Below are 23,166 nucleotides of genomic sequence, written 5' to 3'. Positions count from 1 at the left end.
AAGACAGATAATTAACTAACTAAGAACACTTAAATGATTAACAGAGCTTAAGAAAGGCACAGTGGGGAGATGCTTATAAAAACTGAAAAGAGGAGCAAAATGAAGAACTCTGATACACATTAAATTTATTGAGAATTCCAGAAGCAGGAGTGGGGGACAAGTGGGAAAGGTAACAGAGCCCACTTTGCCTGGATATCCCCTACTGCCATCAGCTGCCCCATGGGAAGAATTTCAGTAATTGTTTATATGTTTTCTTATTAACTGTACCATCATTTAGAATATTTTGATGTTATTTATGAGCCACCTTGGAAGGATTTGTATCCTGAAAGTCTGGAGATAAATAACTGCAAGAAGCAAATAAAACGTGGCATACACAATGCCTAATTACATGTTTCTGTATACCAGTGTTACCGGAGTATGCATTTTACCTTACCTATAATATATCACATTTGCACTAACTGCCACTGAACACAGTCCAGATGCCAGAAAGTGTAGTTCTGAAAAAATACCAATCTCATATAAATCATTTCTTCTTCATGAGTTTCATCATTTAAAACGATGTCTGGTTTGGAACTGTAAGCAAAATAAATATCCACAGCAGAAGCCCATGCAAACTTAGGGGAAAAAACATAGCTCAGTGGCAGAGCCCACGCATTGCATTCAGAAGGTCCCAGTCTCAACCCCTAGCATCTCTGGGTAGGGCTGGGAATGAATTCCGCCTGGAACCCTGGAAAGCCATGGCTGCCAGTCAGTGTTGACAGTACTGGACTAGATGGACCCAGGGCATGAGCAGGTACATGGCAGCTTCCTGTGTTCCAATACGCAGCCATCCTGCTGGTGTCTTCTAGATGTGTTGCATTACAGGTCCAATCATCCTGTTGCTGAGGATGATGGAGGTCCTACACCTATGCATTTGGCAGGTACCACATTGGAAAAGCCTGCACTAGAAAGATCTTTGGCCTGATCCAGCCAATGACCTTTTTATATTATGCACAAACAAACCAGAGAATGCCTGACTTGGGCCACACAGCCTGGGGACACAGCCCAGGGACACAGGACCTGCTTTCAATGCCCAACGTCTCCAGGGAGGACTGGAAAAATTCCTGCCTAAAACTCTGGAGCCCTGGCTGCCAGTCATGTCCACAATACAGGGTGAAGGTCGGACAGCTTCTTATGCTTCTCTGTACCTGGGCTTAAGTTCCATTGTACTTAGTTCCAGGATTGCATAGGTGCACTGATGCCAGTGGGAGCTTTTGCTCAGGTAAACAGCAGGAGCATGGATCAAAGAGTTAAAGAACCTTTACCCTCCTTCCTCTGCCCGGACTGGGGCCCCCAGAGCCTGCCTTTTCGGCTGCAGTCCTGTGCTCACTCCTTTGCAAGCGTGGAAGTCTGAGAAGATCTTACACAGGCGATCGCACAATTCCACTCACAATACACCCTTCGAGCAAGAGGCCATTGCAATATATAGTGTGCAATTGGTAATTGGGTGTCAACCCGAAGCTGACATGAGCCCCGCTACCAACCGTTTGCTGGAGGGAGCGGGAAGAGCCTGGAAAATAGTGAAAACGCCAGCCTGCCCAATTCCGCTAAGAAGAAGGCGTATTCAAACTCCTAGACTCCTTGCGAGGCGAAAGGTCTCTCGTTGGGATCAGGCGGGGGGGGGGTGAGGGGGGGAGAAGAACTAAGGAATCCGGGGCTCCTGAATTTCCCTCTGCTAGACTTTTGAAATCGATGCCGTCCTCTCTGGACTTCGCTCCCTGGCGGCTCAGGATTGGTCAACCGCTGCTGAAACTCCACCCACTAGGCACTACATTCCCCCTTCTGTCTCCTTCGCTCTAGCTCCACCGCTTTGCGCCAGGGGTGAATAGGCTGCAACTGGGAAGATAACAGTTTGGGGTTCTAGAACGTGGCTGGCAAGCTCCCCCCCACCCCACATCCCCAGGCTGTGGTGGTTAAAGGGACCCGAGGAGGATGCCCTGTCTTCCCCAGATGTAGTTCTACCAGCAACTCTTCTTGGGGCAGAGGAAAAAAAATACAAAAACCAAAAACTCCAGGCTTCTTAGAAAGACCAGAAAGGGGATTTTTTTTCCTCTCATCCTCCTGCTTCAGGAAAAGGTAAATACCCGAAGTTTTCCATTTTTTGTATGCGTGTCAAGTGGCACTGAGTTTAAGGACATTGTGAGGGGTGTAAGACTGAGATGGCAAAAGGAGGGGAAAGGGTTTGTGGGGGAAGGGATAGAGGGGCTGATGAAGGAACTGTGGAAGCAGCAGCAGCAGCAGCAGCAGCAAAACGCAATAGAGAAAAAGAGGATGGGAGAGAGAAACTGGAGGAAGAAGTGAATATGAATCACAAGACAAAGTTAGGTTGTGGGGAGGAGCCCCACATCTTTGCTGGGCCATCTGCCCCAGCACCCTGCTGCCCCAGGACACAGTTGCTGAAAGAAAGGTTACAGGGGCCCTGAGGATCTCTGTTGCATCCGGCATCCCCTGAATAGTGTGGCTTTTGACCCACATGTGCTTCAGCTTCTGCTGCCCCCCCCCTCAATTTTCTGCCTGAGGTTTTATTTTTGCCTGAAATCCAATGCCCTCCTCTCAAGGTACCTAGACTGCCGTGTACAAATAGGAGCAACCTTAAACGATGGGATCCTTCAGGGGAGGGACGGACGGACGGACACTTTAGAGAATATAGAAATGCACATTTGCAATTTGCGCTTCTTTCCCCCCCCCCTTCTTTTTTGGCCCTTGTGGGGCTGATCCTCTGATCTTTTTGGTTCCTAGCCCTACCTTTGCCCATCAAGCAGGGAGGAGGGGTGAAAAGAACTGGCATTGGGGGAACTAGGTACAAGTTCAGTATGAAAAGAGAAGAAATGGCAGCAGATAAGTGAATGGGGAAGTTAGGGAGAGAAAGAGCAAGTTAGGAAAGGAGCAAAGAGTGCAGAAGTGAGTCAAAAGAGAGCCATGCCCAACAAAAGACCAAAAACAGGGTGGGGAGGGCTCTTGGACCATGTTTTCAACCACTAGAGCTGTCGAATTTTTTCAGACTGGAATTAAATTTGCATTTGAGGTGGGGGAAGTGTGTGTGAAGAGAACTAAGCATTCATTGATATTTAAGAGCCAGGCTCTGTTTGTCTAGAGGAAGACACCCCATGTGTTCTGTGTGTGTATAAATGACCCATATTTTGTCTAACTCTTGTGAAGTTGCCCTGCCACCACTGAAGGCAAAAATGGACAGTCACAAGGACTGTCCACAGCTGGACATTTTCCTTTGCTGGTTCCAGTTGGCCCAATCAATAGGGTTTTAACTGCTGATTTGCTAGTGAAAATGGGAAATGACTCTTTGCATGGAACTTTCCAGTTTCTACTCAAAACTATAATTTAACAGTCTTAGCTCTGTTCTGAAATAGCCCTGGGCTATTTCTTTCTGCCTTTGGTGTGCCTACCATTTAGGGAAGCTGGGCATCCCAGTCAAGAAGACAACTTTGTTTATTTATTTATTTATGTATTTTATACCACCCAACAGCCAAAGCTGTCTGGGTAGTTGATCCTTTCCTTCTGCTTCATGTTTCTGCTTCTTTTTCAAAACTAATATGCAATGTCACTGATGACCAAGCTTTTGAACTTGCCAGCTCAGAATTAAAAAGCATTCTGGTGCTGATAATATGCTACATTGATTACATTCTGTGTTAACTATAATTGTCTACACAAGCCAGTAGTCTTCTAAAATATGGAGCATCATACAACCCTAATGAAGGAACAGAAAGAAGAAAAGAGTAATGTAGTTGCCATTTTCTGGTTTCAGCTCTTTTCTTTCTTTAGGATTCTCTTAATAGACAGGATTAGGGGAAAGAAGCTGGAGAAGCAGAGGAAAGTACCCAGAATGGTATTGGGCATATTGTGGCCCTCCAGCTGTTTTAGCCTACAACCCTATCAGTCCTCATCGATCCATTAATGCTGGCTGGGGCTGATGGGAGTTGTAGGCCAGAAAATCTGAAGCCCACAACCCATCTGCCCCTAACCTATGCCTGTCCCAGCCTACTGCCTTTCAGGTGTGTGGTACTAAAATCCTTGCTATCCCCAGAGAGCATGCAAAGGATCCTGTCATCCCCAGTAGTTCCAACACATTTAGAGGGCAGGCCATAGTCTGATAACAGTGGGGATGGCAGACTGTCAAGCAGTGACTGCAATCCTATGCACCCATGTGTTTTTGCAATAGGCAACATTGCATTCAGTAGGACTAAGTAAACATGCTTAGGATTCCACTGCACATGTGGCAGATGAATAGAAAGCCAGGCAGAAGAAGGAGCAGAACAAAAGCCATTGTTCCTGTGTTGACTAGACAGTCACAAGAGCTTTCCTTAAACAAAGGAATCACTGGACTTGGCCTATGAATTCAAGTGAGTGGGCAGGATCTTGCTGCTGTAGCGGCTGCTATTGTTCCTGGGCAGCACAGTGTGGCAGAGTCAGAGGAGCAGCCGCAGAAGCAGCCTAGGTGGTTGACAGGGGGGAAAAGGAAAGCCGGAGCCAAGGCAGAGATAGCAGATAAGGCGCCCATGAAGCCTGTGGGCTGTGGCATTCTGCAGTTTTGTTTGAGGCCTTAGGTCTTCTGTTGAGAAGAGAAAGAGGGGGAAGGACGCGCTCTTGACAAGAAGGGCAGCAAGGACTAAAAGAGTTACAATTTTCATTTTGTGCTCTTTCCATGTGTCAGGGATAGGGCAGCATGGAAGAGAAAAGGCCCCTCCAGGGTCTGTGCTGACCAAGAAGTAATTCTTGACTGCAGCCAGGATGTGTGTTAGCAATACCTTCTCTGATCTCCCTTCGCTCCTCTTGCCCTCGGCCCCTGAGCCTCAGTTACAGTGGAAACCATGGTAAGGGCAGGTGGGGTTGGAAAGTAGGGAGGGCTCCAGGCATCATCAGCACACAGGAAAGCTACGAGTGTGGCACAGTGGCTGCAGAGCTGGACTGGGAGTCGGGAGACCTGGGCTGTGGTCGGAACTCAGACATGAAGTTCACTGGGCACCTGTGGGCCATTTGCTGACTCTCAGCCCAACCTACTTCTCAGGGTTCTTGTGATAATAAAAGGGAGAGGAGGATAAAGGAGGAAGATTATATACATTGCCTTGGATTTCTTGCAGGAATATAGGATATAATCAATGAATCATTTCTGCAAGGCGCCTAAACACTGTACACAAATAATTGTAATAGATCCCTGTCTTAAAGTTCACAGGCTAAAACAGTTCTCCCCAGCTTGGAGCTTTTCAGAGGTGTTAGACTACAACTCCCATAACATTTGGAGGGCACCAGGTAAGGAAAGGCTAAAACATATAAGGCAGTTGGAGAAAAATGGCAGAGAAGGGTTAGCACATGAACCTTTTCCCTGACCTTGCAGTTGTAGAGATACCATGTGAAGCTGTGTAAGTTGCAATTCAAAAAATGACTTCTTTTCCACTTACCACAAACATTGCCATTTTGTCTCTACTACAAAGAGTTATAATATGTCATATGTGCAGCCTTCAGCAGATATATTTAGTTTTATCCATTATTTGTCCTTGAAAAGGTCATAATGAAAAAACTAAACGAGCAACTCTAAACTGATTAGTTGTAGGACTGGATAACAGGACTTCTCCACTTTTGTCTGTGGAAGTATTTCAGCAGATACAACTTTTCTCAGTCCGGTCATACCGCAACAGAACAAGCTGCAAATATTACCTTTTTTACAAGTATCCAAGTTACCGGAACTGTGTTCTCTCTTTATCTGGTAAACACATAGGTTACATTAATCACTGCATATTTTCTCTTTTTCACTGGTGCATGTGGTACTCCTGCTTCCCAAGTCTGCTCTTGGCTTGCAGAGAGAAGTACCTAGCAAGGGTGAGTAACTTATGGCTTTCCAGATATTTTGGGCAACAGCTCCAATGATATTGCATGATGTTTGCTAAACTGGCTGGGACTGACAGGAGTTGAAAGCCAAAGCATCCAGAGAGTTACAAGTTGCTCATTCCTGCTCTGAAGGACCCAGGTTTTAAAATGCGTCCCCCTCCGCCTGCTTCTTTCAGGGTTAGGGTTCTTACTGAAGGGTCTAGACCAGAGGTGAGGAACCCTGCAGCCCAAGGGCCACATGGGAAGAAAAGAGAGAGAAGGGGATGAGAGGGAGAGAAGGAGGCAGGAGAGAGAGAAATAGGTTTTGGACTTAAACTCCCAGAAGCCCTTACCACCAGCATGCCCAAAAATGAAGCCCCAAACACATGGAGGTCTACTCTCTGGTGAGAATGGTGAATCTGTCTGTAGAATACAAAGACAGATTGACCAAACAAAAGATGAATTTACATTAAGATTCCCACCTTGGTTTCTGTTCCAAGGCCCCCTGTTCTTTGAGCAACCACATAACAAGTAGAAAGTCCAGCTGAAGATTTTCCCATCCTGAAAATCTAGCAATGGGGAAAGGGTTAGGTTGTCGACTTGACTTTTTGCTTGACACACTGCTGTTAAATGGGCAAGAGCACTGTTGTGGGGGAGAAAGGTGGTGCCCTTTATTTAAACTGACTGTATTTTAAGGCTTCTTTGCCTTTAAAAGCTGATTCATGGACAGAATTGAACAGGTGAGACTCTCTATCAAGTTTGTTGTAGGGTCAGGATGAAGCATGACTGACACCAAATGTAAGGTGCACTTGGTTATAGGAGGCAATCAATATTTTAGAAAGTTCTTTTTCTGATCTATCTATTGTGCTGTTCCTTTTTCCCATCAGTACCAGTGGCCAACAATCCTTTGTCCTTCCCTTACAGAGCAGGGGCACTGGCTGTCCAAGGAATGGGGGACAGAGGGCAACCGCTTCCCCTGCACACACACAAACACGCATTCCTTCTTGAAAAGGAACCAACCTCTGTCCACTTCCAAGTGGAACAGACGATAGGGGGTTGTTGTTGTTTTTTTAATAATCTTTTGTTTGCCAGCTTAGATAAGACATTTTTAATCTTTCCCTTGCTAGCTTCTAACCCTAGTAGATAAGAGAGGCCCTGAATGAATAAACAAGGCCAAGACACAGAAAGACACGTGGCATCGGACTGGCACAGGATGCCACAATTGGGAGTGTGGGGACAATCTTGCCTGCCACTTTAGCCTGCTTTGGCATCTGCTCATTCCAAGGTGATCTTCAAGATGGAGAACAATCAGAAATAGGGCCGGGGGTGGTGGAAATTTTGAATGGACTGCAAGCAAGGCTGGGACAGGGCCTGATGGGAATTGTACTACAGAGTACCTGGAAGACACCACACTGGGGGAAACAGTGTGCCTTCCAGAAGTTTTAGACTACAGCTATCACCTTTGGGCACCAGATGGAAGTAGGCTGCTGTAGATTTAAAAGAGTCCCACTGTCAGGAACAGAGAAGCTCACCCATGTAAGGGAAAAGTTTTATCCTTTGGACCTCAGACCTAAGCCTATTAGTGCTGGGACTACCTTTTTTCATAGCCAAGGGACAATGAGTGGTTTCACTATACAATTGAATCCACATGTACAATTACCCTTTGCATAGCAGTTAAGCTATGTCAAATGCCCTCATTCATGTGGCCATCTCTGATCCCTCTCCAACAAGCAGTTATGCTTGTTTAAGAATTTCTCAGGTGGAAGCCAGTGACTCCCACCATCACCACCACCTAGGGAGTGCAAATTCAGGACTTAAAATATTTGGGTCCTGAAGAACCCATAAGCATATCTGCGTGGGGACATCTGCATTCCTAGAGGAATCAGAAATATAAAGGAAGTTGCCAGGCATAAGAAGGCACAGCATATCATTGGGAGACAATGTAATCAACAGTGTCATGTTCTGTAAGGTGGAGACCCGTTGCTGGCCACTTTATTATGCGCACTTCTGGGCAGATCTAGAGCACACATTGCTGCGGAAGATTAACGACCTTTATAGAGTCTGTCCAGCCCCCACCACAGCCAGTACAGAGTTCCTGTGTCTCTGAGACCACTGCAGAGCCCATTCTTCCAGAGCAGTACCACTCCATACATCAGCCTTCCCCAATCTGATACCTTCCAGACAATAGACCTTCAACTCCCATCATCCCTACTCAGCATGATCAATAATCAGAGATTTTAGAACTGAAGCCCAAAACAGCTGGAAGGCACCAGAATAGTTTGCCTGTTCCTACTGCAGAGGTACAAAGAATCAAACCTCCTTGATATGGTATCCCATATCAATTGATTCAGAGGCCACCCTGGCCTACGATAAGAGAGGGGGAGTAAGAAAGAAAGTCATTTTGCCTGACAGGCTACAAGGAGTTGAATATTCTCCTGTGCTGGTTGCTTTGCATTAAATGCAAATCATTGTAAGCCCTATGCCTAAGAAACAGAAAACTTTGCCCATCTCTGCCCCCTGGTGGGGGAACACAAGTCCTGTTTAACAAAGCATGGAAATTTGCCTCAGCATAATGCAAAAAGCCCACTGCATTTTTGCTGCATGTCAGCAACAAGCACAAGAAGGCTTGTCTCTCTTCTCAGGTCGTCACCATCTGACAGTCTCTGTTCAGAGGCCTCACCTTTCCTTTCAATCTGTCTTCTCCAGAAAATCTCATGGCGGGACTCCAGGATCAAGGCGTCTGACCTGAGTTTCCCACTCTGGCTCCTGTGACCTGCTAGCCCCATCTGTTAGGCAACTCCCACACGAGTAGGAGGTGAAAAGAAAGGGGGTGGAGAGAGAGAGAGAGACACGCTGGAAGAAGAGTCAGCAGGATTAATGTTAATCCTTCAGCTTTGCTCAGTACCAGCCAGACAAGAGCAGCTATCGGTCTCACGACAGAGTCCTTGGTCACTGCTTTGCCACCTGCCCAAGGTGAGCAACCAGGATTCCTATTAACCTTCACCTCTTCTTTGCATTCCTGAAGGCTCAGACCTGCACAAAATCAATTGTCTTGGTGGCTTCATGAAAGCTGCAACGGGGCACTACCAAAGGGGACCAGGGAGACGGGTGGATATCAGATACCCACTCCCTGCAGGAAATCCAGAAGTTCCTTGACAGCTCGGTTTTCATTCTTTAAGTAGCAGAAGGGAGAAAGAAAACAAAAGTGATGGGAGATCCTGGAGTGTGACGAGTCACCGAGACACCTACACAGATACACTCCTCCGGAGTGGGGTTCCCTGCTTCTGAGGGAGACGTCACAGCATTTCCAAGACAGGTTTCTACTCAACAGGCTAAGAGATGAGTCTTGGGAAGCTACCAGTGATTGGTTGGGTGACCAGCTCCCACAGCAAGCGCCGACTCAAAACAGAACTGACCCCGGACATGATCAGCCCTCCGCTGGGTGACTTTCGCCACACTATGCATGTGGGGCGTGGTGGTGATGTCTTTGGGGATACATCCTTCCTCAGAAACCATGGCGGGGAGGAAGCCAAGCCTGAAAATTTCTTTGCTCGGACGCTGCGGCATGTGAGAAGGAGCCCACTAAGGAAACGGGGGAGCCGAAACAAGGAAGAGGACTCGCCACTGCCTCCTGCCATCTCACCCATCATCAAGAATGCTGTGTCTCTACCCCAACTCAGTGAGGCCGGCTACAGAAGCGATGGGCTGGGTGTCACACTCACCTTCAAGAGCGCCCCCAACAGCTTCTCTGACTATGGTAGGTGATCTGGGTGGAGTGGGCAACCCTGGTCCAGGCTTTGGCCTTTATTGTGCCGCCATTTCCTTAGCCAATGTTTGCAAAAATACACAATGCCTTTTGAGAGTTCTGTATATTTAGGATAAGAGCCTTGAATATTTAAGGCAGAGCTGGAAGAGGTTAGGTCAGAGAGCAAATCTGGTCCTCCTGGAGTCTGACTCTGGCCCATCTGAGATGACCATGCTCGCTTCCTCTTCCTTTGCTCCCACCCCTTTCACATTAACATCTACTGTATGATGGTTTCTCAGCTTTGTACAGTTGTTTCCCCTTTCCAGGTGGTTGAAATGCCTCTTGTAAGATGGAGCTACTGGCAGTAAAAGCTTTAAGCTAAACTATGCTGGTATTTCTGGGTTTTGGCTTTGCCCTTTTCAGCTTTGGTCCTGCTCATCAACTTGGCCTTTGACAGCTTCTTCAAACTTGAATTTTGCTCTCAAGCTGTAGCCAGGTTCTTCTCCCTCATGTCACATTTAAGGGCAGCTCTATGACCTTGATCTACTCCATAATATACCTATTTTCCACTGCACTTTCTGAGACTCTTTGCTTCACTAATTCACTTTTCCTAGTCTTTAGTTATTTTATTTACAGCACAATCCTATATCATCTGGATGCCAAATTAGTAGTTTGGATGTGGGTACTGCATTCCAAGTCATTGCAGTGTCTTATAAACCAGGAGTGGTTAGAAGGTAGATCCAGTGATTGATCTCTGAGTGAGAGATTGGTGAACATTTCTGACTCCCAGTTGTTTAACAACAGAAGCAGCAAAATGACTCCCTTCTCATTATTATTATTAAATTTAATTTATACCCCACCTTTCTTCCTCTTGCAAGATCCCAAGGCAGCTCACAAGATTCTCCTCCTCTCCACTTTATCCTCACAACAGCAACCCTGTGAAGTAGGTGAGGCTGAGAGTCCATGACTGGCCAGTGAGCTTCATGGCTAAGAGGGGACTAGAACTCAGATCTTCCAAGTTGTAGCCCAACACTCTGACCAATGTGCCACATTGCTGCTGAACTTGAGAAAGTTGAAGAAATTAACCAATTAGATTTTGTGTGACAGGACTATGAATGCCATTCATTTCTGCTACTCAAATTCCTGGGCTCAGAATTTCTAAATTCATTTCAGAATTTTGCACCAGGGTGGGGGTTTGTGGCGGGGGGGGGGCGGATCAAACAACACCCTGCAAGCCTAAAGCCTGACCAGGCCTGCTCTAAGCAACCTTAGCTGGCAGCCTGACGGAATTGTTCCAGGAGCATCTCAGGCAAATATGACTGTGCACATGTTTAGATCTAGAAGGTATTTTAACAGAGTAAAATGAAAGCCTGCATAAACTGAGTATTTCTGACTGGGGTGTAGTTCATTGGTGCTCTCAGAATGCTTTCGAATGTCCTTCTTAGCCAAGTGGGAGCTCGGTATCTAAAGATGCTTTATAGATCTCATCCACTTCTTTGTGATTGGATCTTCCAGGAGCCAGCCTCTGGTGTATGAACAGTGATATTCATGCCAAGTCTTATGATACCAGAATGCACTTGGCATTCTCTGAGCACTCTTTAAAAAGAGGCCAGAAATAGCTACATCCATTTTCTGGTCCAGCTTTCCACAAACAGCCAGAAGGACTGGTGATGGGAGGTTTGGTTTAAAATGGAAAAGAAAAGGAAGGGGCAGGGTGAGGCCTCTGTTGCAAACATGTGTATATTTCAGGCATGAGTAATAGTTCCAAAAGTATCCGATTTTCCTCACAATAAGCACGGAGTCAAAGCTGTACATGGGCGCCCTTCCTCAGCCCTGTAGCTTCCAGCTGTGTTAGACTACAATTCACATCATTCCCAGCTAGCATGGCCAATGGATGAGGATGGTGAGCATGGCCATCTAACACATCTGAAAGCTGCCAGGCTGGGGAAGGCTGACTCAAAGTGTCTGATCAAGGGTGAACAACTTGTCTTCCAGACATTTTGGCCGACAACCCCCTTCCTCCCTCAGCATTAGCTATGGAGGTTAGGACTGATGGGAGTTGTAGGTCAAAACATCTGGAGGGTCACAAGTTGCCCACCCCTGCTTTAGATCCAGGTGCTACTGCAACATTCAGGTTTCTTATACCATGTTACTCTGGCAGAGAAGGCAAGAGAAGGCAAAATAGGAGACAGCCAGCGTGGCACAGTGGCCATAATATTGGAATTGGGACTCAGGAGATCTGGATTCTAGTCCCTACTCAACCATAAAACTCACTGGACAACTTTGGGCCAGTCATTGACTCTCAGCCTAAGCCCCCTCACAGGGTTGTTGTGAGAATAAAATGGAGAGGAAGAAAATTATGTAACCCATCTTACATTCCTCATAAGAGGAAAAAAAATGGGTTACAAGTATAATAAAAAGCAGCAGCAGCAGTAGTTTTGCAAGGTTGGAACTGCTAGAAATGAAGAGCAAAAAAAAGTAGAACAAGATCAGCTTTGCAGTGGTGATAAGCAAGTAAAATAAAACGAAATGTAAAAGCAGAGCAGAAGGGGGAACAGAATTTATTATTCACCTTTAAATGATAGCAATATGAGGTGTCCTAATTAATCCTCTTCAACAAATGTGTGTAGAGACAGAGGGGAGTTTATGTCGCTGTCTTTGTTCTACCCCTTCCATAGGTTCAACATAATTTGTGAACAAGCCTGCCTGTGTACAGGTTGTCCCCTGGGAAAGGAAAACTCCTGCACCTTGCTTAACATAAATGCAGAGACAGAAAGAGAATATGCCTGTGCTATTTCCTCTTCTGCTGAACGCAAGCAAGGGAGGGAAGCAAAGGCAGCCAGCAGAACCCCACTGCCTACCACACGCTTCTCACAACCTGGGCACACAATCCCATTGCTTTAATTTCAAACATGAATTTGATTTGCAGTCTGAGTGAAGGAATCAGACTAAATGGTTTTAATTACTATTGCTAAAAATCTCATGATTGAAGCTGTTTGGGGAGGTCTTTTGGCAGAGGAGGAGAATAAACATGCCTTGCATAATGGGTCACTGTGCCTACAGCAGAAATCAATGGGCCCTGTTTATTTATTTCATATATTTCTGGATCACTCATCCACTCAATGAGCACTCAGAGTGAAATACAATATATATAAACAAATTTTGACAGGCAGTATCCAAAGCTGCTCCCATGAAAGTGAGATGCAGTGCTCACGGTTCTAAAGGCAGTCCAAAATCTACAGAGATTTTTGTTCTGAGAAAAGCACATGTCTGCAGAGCCTTGCAAAAGGAAGCTCTGCTGACCTGTCCCAGTCCAGAAACAAACATTTCCACTTGTTTCCAGGGTTGCTGTTTGACCCATTAGTTCTCCATTTTATGAGCAGGTGGTCCCACTTGCACCATGGATCAAACAGCAGTACAGCCGCATGCTTGGAGACTGGCCAACAAACAAAAATGACACAAGACCTATAAAATACATATATCGCAATAGAACAGGAAACCTTAAAACCCTTTGGACTATTTGTCCTGTTGATGTCAATGGATCTATTCTAAGCATGATAAAGTCTGGAACTAAAGCAATATTTATGATGAGGATTGGCCTGCATCCAATGGGCATTACTTGTTTCCTCAGTCTGTATGGTAAAAGAGATATTAGGAGATTAAAAGTGAAGGCTAAAGCTGCAAACCTATACAGACTTATTTTGGATAGTCTTTTCCAGAAGTATTCATAATGACAGTCTGTTTGTCTTAAGCTGGGTTATCTTTCTTGGGCATGAAATGCCAAACAGGCAGCTGTTAGGAAAGAGAACCATGTGTATTGAGGAAAGAATGTACAGCCTAGTTGGCAGAGAAGAACAAAAGAGAGGGTGATGTAGGGGAAAGGGTAATAGACATTAGTCAGTGTATTGCATGATCCTCTTTAAGGGCTGAGTCCCAACCCTCCTTTGTAATCCCCTCCAGTAACCAGCCTAGCAATGTGTCTGACTGAGCTAGAATTCTGATTTTCTTTGCCCAAGCACAGAAGCCATTTTTCTGTCTACGCTACAGGACAGACGATCTACACTGCAGCCTTCACACTGAAAGGGGACTGAGGCCTAAATAGGACCTAAATAAAGATTTCTGTTCTGCATTCCTGTTGCAGCAGAGTGGCCCTTTTTTAGCTGTCTGCCCTGCCTGTCTAGCCTTTGCAGGAACTTTTCCTGCCTTTTCTCAAGACAGATGCAGAACAATGCTGCCCTCTGTTGAGCGCTCTGGGTTACATAGTTGCTTCAGTGGATGTATTTCAAGCCCCCTCTCCCCATAGACCAGCAGTTTAATTTTATATCATCTTTGCTGCTTCTTTCCCTGGATCAATTTCAGCTTCATGAGCAAAACTCATAAAAGAAAAGGTTGACCCATCGTTTAAATATAAACCCAGTTCCCTGTTCTCTCCAGTTCATCCAGTCAATATTATGCTATAAGCAAGCCTGCAATTCCATTGCTCGCTGCATATTTGCAGTGTAACCAACCCTACCATTTCATTGCCCAGGCCAAGCGATGGGAATGCGTAATTCATTCTGCTGTTGGTATAATGGAATTTGCAAAGAGCTGGACAATACAGTCATAGGATCTATTGCAAGGGTGCAAGCAAGCCTGGATGCTAACTTGGCTGCCCACGGGCCAAACTCAGCCCTGTGGGTTCCCCCAAAAAGCCTCACCCACCTCCTCTAATTGCACAATGCTTTCTCAATTTTTGCAGCTTTTTCTTATTCAGAAAGGTTGAATTGCCTTTCCTAAAGCTTAGTTACTGGCAGGAAGGACTTTAAGGAGGCATTTCTTGTTTTTTTCTTGTCTTCGGCCACTATCAGAATGTTGCCTCCGAAAATTTATTAAAAGTGGTATGTGGACTGAACTAGTTGCCTCACCCCCACTATTGGCTAAGGCAGTCAGCATTTATATCAGCCCTCCACAAGCTGATGCTCTTCAGATCCTTGGACACAACTTCCTTTACCCCCAGTCAGCATGATAATTAGACATGCACATGGTGGGCATGCTGTGAGCAGAGCTGGCTAGAGCCAGGGGTCAGACTAGATGGCCCGGGAGACCCTTCTGACTTGCTCTGTTTCTATGTTTCTATAATTGGCTATGATGGCTGGGGAAGATGAGTGCTGTAGCTCAGTACGTCTGAAGTGCATCAGATTGGGGAAAGGTGATAGAAGGTCGGGTAGTCCGGTTTACATGAAGGTAAAGAACAGCATGATTTTTGAACTGCATTGGTGTGCAGTGAGAAGGGCTGCATGGGCCTCAGAAAATTAAGGGGTGTTGTGCTGAAAATTTCTTCCATGTTATTTTTAACCATCCTCATTCAACTGGATTGAAAATAATTTGCTTTTGCAAACACAAAGGAGAAGAAATTTTGGAGAAATTCTCATAGGCTGGATTCAGATTGCTCATGCCTACCTTATTTATCAGGTGGGCTGAGGAGTGTGGACGTGCCCCATCTTTCATTGTACACTCATCTATCTGAACCAGCCTTAGAGACAAGGTGTATCCCTATAAATGTCATCCCTATAAAAGTAACATTAGGAAAAAGCAGCAACTGGAAAAGTTGCCAAACCACGAACAACAACAATTTGCTAAGCCAAAATTTGTCAGAATACATTTATTTCAGACGTGTCCTGTGACTTTTCTTTTCCTTACTCCCTAGAAATAAAGGTCTTTTACAGAATGTCTCTCAAAGTTCACATTCCCTCTCTATACCCACCCAGTCACTTCTCTAGGCATGGGATGCTGTAGAAAAGGCACAGTGAGGGCCAGGCTACCAATACACCTACTGCTGTGGCCATTTGCAGTTGCCCCCCTCCAAATAAAGTTGGAAAAAATAAAGAAGCTGTGCTACAGTCTTCACCAATGGCAACTCTTACCTGTAAGAATTTGACAGAGAGATTCTCCCACCCTTTGGCCCCTACCCCCCAGCCACAGTTTATCTGCTCACAAATAGAGTGAAGAATCTCAAGAGGTCCTTTGCATACAGTTCCAAAATTAAGTGCCCCTGTTGAGATCATTAGTCTCTGCCCAACAAAGCAAGCACTGCAGCATTGATTTTCTTATTTCTGCCAGTGCATGGAAAGCAACATCATCCTGGCAGAGGAAGTAAGGCTGCAGTGGAATTGCCTGATTGAGCTTATGCCTCAGCTGATAGCTGTGTGGGATCTAAGGAGCATCCCCATTGCCCAAGAATCCTGGTGCCCCATCTCTGAGTGATGACTGATTAGGCAGAGGAATGGGTGGGAGTCAATGGTAATATTAACAGGGTTGCCCCACAACTCCAAGGAAAATATCTACCTATTGTTCTGGGAGGTGATTGAGGATCTAATGTATACGATTATAACATTTCTATACTGCTCCACATCCAAGCACATTCTGGAGTGGTGAACAGTAGAGAGCCAAAACACATAAAATAATAAAAACAAAACAACATTACGACTTAAGAAAAGGCTTCCTGGGATAAGATCGTTTTTAGCAGGCACAGAAAATAGTACAGTGTTGGTGCCTGCCTGACCTTGCAAGGCCAGGGAATTCCATAGAAATGGGGCCATCACACTGAAGGCTCTTCTCCAGTCAGGTCATGGTCCTATGTGCAAACTGAAGAATGTCTTCTAATGAGCTCAGTAGAGGCTCCTGCCCAGGTATCGTGGTCCCAAATTGTTCATGGCTTGCTAGATTAGTACTAAAACCTATAGTACTAATTTTTCTGCACTAAGTATTCAATGTCTCCCCAATTTTAATCTGAAACACTGACAGCAGCAGTGCCACTGCCATGCACTTGGATATCAAAGGTTTGGAAAATTTTCCCTTAAGCCTTATTTGCCAGAAGATGGTGAAAACAGGCATGGAACATGGCGCACCTTGATCATACTGAGATTTCATGTGATTCCTCTACCGCATCTCATACTGATGCTGTTGAAGGGAGGGTGGATATTGGGTTAGCTCAGGGATGAATTGTTTGCTTTCAGCACCAAGGGTTGTTCATTGGAGATAGCTCACAAGCCACTGAGCTGTGCTTAATTTGCATATTTTAGTTGTGTGCTATTAATGGAATGTGCATAAGCTTGGCAAACGTGAATCAACATTAGCCTGACACAGTGTAATTCTTCAGTAGTCTTATCCCAGAAATGATTTCCTCGGATGTAAAGAAATCTTGACTGATCTTTATATGCTTGGTTTTGACCTTTCAACTCTTATTTGTATGCCACATCTATCAATATCGCCCCAGCAGTGAGGAACAGAGGCTTTAAGAAAATGAATTTACAGCTCTCAGCATCCTCCTAAGCAGAATGGGCAGACCATACAAAAACAGCTTTGTTCTACCCTGCTTCACATCCCTTATGCTAGGTCTAACTTGCAGCCCTCCAAATATGGTGGCCTGCAACCCTCATAGTCTGAGAGTCTATCTGAGGAGCATCAAGTTGGGCAAGACTGACATAAGAGGAGTGTCAGGTTGATTGTCCCATAGCAATATCGGCTTTTCTTTCACTTTTGGTTTTGTGGCCTTTTCAGGTCTGGAGTCTGGATTCTGCACCATCCCCCGTGTTCCTCGCTCTGAGAAGACTCAGGAAAGCTCCCAACTCGCCGAACCAGTCCTGAAGCGCTCGGACTCTTTGTTGTCATTCCGTCTTGACCTTGGTCCCTCCTTGATGAGCGAACTCCTCCACGTCATCAGCTTCTCAGGAGACAGTAGCAACAGCAAGAGAGAAGAGGAGAAACAAGAGGAAAGCAAAACTGCCACCAACAGTGACACACTCTTGCCTCTTCACCCAAAGGACACCTGGGCAGAGGACGCTTTACCTCAAATATCAGGATCTCTTCAGGCCAAAGGGGAAGGAGGCAAAGCCATATCAAGCTTTAGGGGTCACTCTGAGGCTAGCTTGCCATTGGGACACTTGGTATGTACCAATGGGGATTCTCAGTCCATAGAATTGTCTCAGGAAGGGTCACCACTTTCTGTGGGAAAGAACTCAAGTGCTGACTTGGGAGCAGTGCCAAGGGAGGCCCATTCACAAGGGTGGCAGAACGACTGCAAAATGGAAGCAAGAGAATTCAACCGGGCAGCCCAAGTTTTGGCTTCCCATTATAGCCTGGGAGGTTCATACCATGGCCTGCCACACCAGGACAAGTCAAGGAGTCAAGCCTCATGGGAGAGTCCAGATGCCAGGACCTGGTGTTTGAAGGGGGGTGTGGAAGAGCAGCAGGAACACAAGGCTCAGTGGCGCCAGAGAGTGGAGGAGGAGGAGGAGGAGGAAGAGGAGGAGGAGGAGGAGGAGGAGGAGGAAGAGCTCTATAGAAATGGAACAACCATTGCTAGTCAGGAGCACAGTGATTCCTTTGAATATGTTGATGAGGAGGAGGAGGATGAAGTTAAGGTATGAATAGCCATAGGTGCTCTTTTCGGACACCCCCTCACTTTCCTATGAGATGCCAGCATGTAAGGGAACAATGCTGCTTGCCCGCTGGCAGTCGGAGGGGTGTGTAATCTCACAGTGTGAGCCTTCTCTGGAGATGGTAAGCAGGTGAAGGAGGGAACTCACTTCTCTGCCTTGCTCTCCCCTCAACCTCAATTTGGGAAAGGGATGGGAGAAAAGCAGAGCCCTGCCAAGCAGACATCCAGCGTTTGTTGCTCTGCGTTACAGCCAGCATTTAAAGGCATCAGGAAGTTCACTTCTTCCTTCACCTGTATTGGATGACTGATTCTGTCACTGTAGGCTGTGCCATTACTCCACCTCTGCTTGCTGGGAGAAAGACATTATCCTTGAAGAAGCAGCAAGGTCCTCCACATCTCTGCCTTATAAATATAAATATAGGAAGTAAAGTGCTGCACAAACAAGGAGCAAACCTGAAGTCTAGGAAGAATGGGAAAAACTAACAACATTAGGTTTGCTTCAGTCCTGATGTAACCTTATCCATCCAGCTATCAGGAGATGCTTCTGCCTTCTGCTTGAATTAAAGGCCACCAGGGCTATCCGTCCAGTCAGACATACTGACCCCAAAAGCACCCAAGGTGCTGTCTCACCTCTGCTTACAAGGAGCACCAGACTTGGATCGGATCTGAGACCAGCTCTTTGGCATTTCTTCATTTACTGAAACTCGGGTTAGACTGGATCTACTCATCCTTCATTTGCATTCTAGCAAGGAAATGTAATCCTGGCTTTCCAGGATGCATTACCCTGGAAGCCCATCTCAAAAAAGCTCACCTATGAAGTCATTTTTCATCCTGTTTTCAGGGGGTTTACAGTAATTAGGAACTTCACACCTAGTTTGCAATGGTGCAGGAAATAGGAATTCGGCTCAGTGAAGTGGGAGGCAAAGGGAGACTTCTTTCCGCCCTGCTTTTTTTTTAATTCCTAATGCAGGTGTAGGTCACAAGGGCCACTAGGTGTGCCTGGGTTTCTCATTTGATCCCCAGTGTTTGTATCCCCCACAGTACCACTTTGAGGGTTCAATGCACAGGGTACATGTTCTGGAAGAAAATGAATGGAAAATGATTCTCAAGGTAATTTTAGGTAGAGCCCATCAGCCTACCTGACATGCTTATGTGGGTAACCTGAGGCCCTCAAAGGGCTCCTGGGAGGCCACACAGGTGCCCAGACCAGCAGCCAGTGTAAGCCAACCTCTCAGCTGAGTGGCGGGCAGTGTGGAACACAGAGTGGGAAATAAGGTGCATGAGAACACCTCCCTCCAAATGCCCCCTCCCTATCATAATTGCACTCCACTCAGCCAGCCATGCACCTGAGCGGTGTATACACAGGAGGACAACGTATGGAGAAATCTCCATGAACCTTCCACCCAATTGAAATCACACAGTTCTCCACTGGGGAAAGTTGTTTTCCATTTCAAATCAGCTAGGCAGTGAGAAATCACGAGATGTCAGCATACGGGGAGCAGAAGTTTCCACATCTCCATCCCTGCATTCTGATGGCCAAAACGTGTGTTACGCTGAATCCATACGGAGCAGCTGCATTTTTCATGTGTTCCTACTACAGAACAGGTACAGCCCTACAACCCCCACACAGGAGTCCCAATTCAGAAGAGCACCTCCTGTGCCCGCTCTAGCATTTAATCCTCACAGGAGACTGCATGCCCTCAGGTTTCATTTGGGCAGCTGGGGTGGAGAAAGAATTTCCCCATGTGAACTTTTCTGCCACAACCATTTACCAGCCCAGATGGAGGAGATGGGGCCAAGCCTTATCTTGGGAGGAGGGGAGTGCTAAATTATTCTCTTAGCAAGTTGCACATAGAGACACTTTGAGAGAAACACCTCATCCAAAGCATGAGATGGAGCAGTCTGAAACACCTCATGGAGAGGCCCCAAAGCAGACAGAACTGTGGATGATGGGGCCATTTTTTTTCTATCACAGTGGCAGCATGAGAACTAGGCTCCTAGTCCAGCTTCTGCCACCCCCAGCACACACAGACACATATTTTGGGAGATACTCATATACAGCCCTCTTCCAACCTCCACCCACCTGTCTGCATTTTTCTGTGGTCAGATCACTTTGCTTTCAAGGAACTCTTTAGATGGGAAACAAACAGGATGAGGTAGATGCCAGACAGCAAATTCTTATGTTCAGTGGGCATACCAGCCATTGGAAGCAAGTCATGCTACAGCATCTAATATGGCTGCCAGTTGACATCAGGGTATTTCAGACATTATGACTGATAATTAGAAATTATGCCTAGAAGTCCTATAGGCATACGCATTTTGCCCTTCCTCTATGACCAGGTTACCACAAAATAGTTCCTCAGGTGTGTTCACTTGGGGATATGTATAGTGTCATGGACCAAAGCAAACATCCATTCAGAATGGGGTTTCATAGCCTTTCTCCCCAGTTTTGGGATGAGGGGGGTATAGGATAAGGGATTATTCTAAATCCCATAATATATACCAGAAGTGGGCAGGCTACAGGCTAATGGGTTCTATTCTTTTTTAGTAGAATGTGGAAGGGTACAATCTGCTGCAAGTTTAGTCAAAACAATGTCCTATGACTTTTTCCCATGTAAATGTGCATAGGATATTCCTTAATTTATCAACCAGAGTTAGACACAAAATGGCAGCTCAGGGAGTGGAGTTAATTGTGGCACCACATGAAACACACACTGTCTCCCTCCCTATTTGGGTGTTTAAAAAAGATTTACCTTCCGCAAACCAGCAAGTTGGGTTCCTTTTGTTATTATGATCACACACAGACCCTGCAGCTTTCACACATACAGTGTCAACACCTGCAAAAGGGAGACCTACTTAGTTACAGCTGAACATGAGTAGGTTCCCTTTGGCAAGTGTTATGCACATGAAAACTTGGTAGGAGGTGTTATGCAAGGTGGGCCTTTGTACAAGGTTCTGTTCCTGTGCAGAGGGCAAGTTTTTAAACGTCCAAATGGGGCCTGAGAGGAATCCAGATCTACATGTGAGTTAGAACTGGGATTCTACAGGACCAAAGCAACCTGATCTCAACAGTCCTATTTTACAGATGAGGAATGCTGAGACTGGAATAAGCAGTTGGCACAAAGCCAGCTTGTTCCCACTGAAATCAAAAACTGCAGGCAGAAGATAGACCAGGATCTACTGGTAGGTCTCTGGGTGACTTGGTGACAGCTCAGAGACCTAAAAACAGATCCTGATCTTACCTGCTTGATCCTGCTAGAGATCCCTCCAAGAGCTTTTTCCACATTTCTGTCTAGCAAGATGCAATATGTAGCAAGTGTCTATCTGTCTACTGCCAGCTGCGTCCAAGGATACGAATGCAAAAAGAGCACAATGTTTTTCTCAAGGCATAAGAAGGAAGGGGAACCTTGCCTGACCTTCCCTCTCCTTCCTGGTGTCTCTGTGCAGCCCGGAATACCGGATCACAGTGTTCAGGCGCCTCCCACTGGCAATGCAGTATTTCTGGAATGAGCCAGTTCTCCCCACAGTTCACACAGAAAGGTTTTTGTGGCAAGGCAGAGATGGCTAGGAGATGAGGTCATGCCGTTGTCCCTCACAGCGCTCCAATTGTTTGCAGGCTGGCAGGGGTTGGCGGAGCCCCGTTCTGGCAGTGACTACCAATGAGAGCTACGTGGCAGGACTGGCAAGGGGGAAGCAGGAAGTTGCGGGAGGGATATAATAAACAAGCGATGTGGGGGGAGGCCTGGCCAACCGCCGTTCCCTGCTCTGTCAGTGATAACTCACTACATCCAACTGCCTTGAAATGACAGATCAGGGGCGATCAGCACTCCTTCAGGCTTCAGGACTGGGCATCTTGATCGGTGGGGCTCGATCCTGGGAAGCGTCGGGTTACGAGCCAAACTAGGAGCCTCTGCATTGAACACACACATTTTGCAAAAGGAGGGTGCCCAGTGCCTTGTGCTGAGCCAGTCCGTTGCTTCATGGGGCTACAGTGGCTGCCCAGAGTTTCACCCAGGAGTCCCCACCCCACACCCCATCCCACAAAGAGATGCTGGGGACTGGAGCTGGGGCCTTTTGCATGCAAAGCAGGTGCTCTGCCCCGAGCTATGGCTCTGGCACCAATGGGAGCTTTCCTTCCAGGAAAATAAGGTGGCAGGCGCATCCTGGGGAGGTCAGTCAGGCCAGCCGCAAAGAAAGAAAATGTAAAAGTCGTCCTCCCTTCCAGCCAAGAATCCCACTTTAGAGACCCACAACAGCACACACATTTGGCTATCTGCATTTTATTAAATGTCTGTATTAAATTTAATACTATGTGGTTTGGCCTTGAAGGTGACAGGGATCAATAAACCTGAAAAATGCAGATATTCACTGTATGGCTCAGAGTTTTGCCATCATTTTTCTATAGGTTTAAGAGGTGAAGAGACCCTCCTGATAAACATCCCTCCCAGTTCTGAATTCTTCGATGTGCTTCAGACTAAAATCCCACCCATCATTCACCTATGTATGCCTTGCACTTATTAATGTTCTCATTACTGATATTTTTATACATACATATCTTTATCTATACTGACTGATGTGATTGTTCTTTTCTTGGAATTTCAGCCTTCAAGACTTGCGCTGTTCCACAGGATCAGCTTTAGGAATCTAGAAGGGCACTGGCTTCTTGCCGCTTCCCCCACCCTGCCATGCGCGCGCGCACACACACACTTCACCCCACTTGAACATATTGTGCCACTTTGGAGCTCCTCCTGCAACCCAGTCTCCTTTCCTAGGCTAGCCACGGTGTGTTTTGGCTGGGAATGAGAATGTCCTTCATCTAGGAAAAGCCTATCTGATTGAACTTACTTCTAATATTTGCTAGCAGCCCACATCACCAAGGCAATGGAAGGAAAAAGCATCCTTCATTCCTGCTGCAATGCAGGGTGAAACATTCCAGCACCCACCTTTTGTAGCTACCTTGGTTCCCAAATGTTTATATCCCCCTAAAAATGATCCCGGGCTTTCTGAACCACATTCTTGTCACCAAAATTGTCTGTGTTAGTTACCAAAAGACCACACATTCTTTTTAAAAGATGCACAAGCTAGGATGATTAACGATTCCATCTCAAGACCATGGCTGTTTTGGTCCAATACGTGGACTTGCTCA

At 46.1% G+C, this 23,166-nt stretch overlaps 1 protein-coding gene across 1 annotated transcript; it reads left to right on the top strand.

Annotated features, from left to right (window-relative positions):
* Nucleotides 1-1,820: 1,820 nt before the first annotated feature.
* Nucleotides 1,821-22,393, top strand: CDC42EP1 (CDC42 effector protein 1). Its single transcript, XM_044441040.1, has 3 exons — nt 1,821-2,115; nt 8,563-9,613; nt 17,141-22,393. Exons 2-3 carry the CDS (start codon nt 9,196-9,198, stop codon nt 18,007-18,009), a joined length of 1,287 nt encoding a protein of 428 aa, XP_044296975.1. The 5' UTR covers nt 1,821-2,115; nt 8,563-9,195; the 3' UTR covers nt 18,010-22,393.
* Nucleotides 22,394-23,166: the final 773 nt, after the last annotated feature.

This window comes from Varanus komodoensis, unplaced genomic scaffold, assembly GCF_004798865.1.
Source record: "Varanus komodoensis strain SLA01 unplaced genomic scaffold, ASM479886v1 scaffold39, whole genome shotgun sequence".
In the NCBI taxonomy this organism is placed as follows: Eukaryota; Metazoa; Chordata; class Lepidosauria; order Squamata; family Varanidae; genus Varanus; species Varanus komodoensis.
This window is presented reverse-complemented; position numbering and strand designations above follow the sequence as displayed.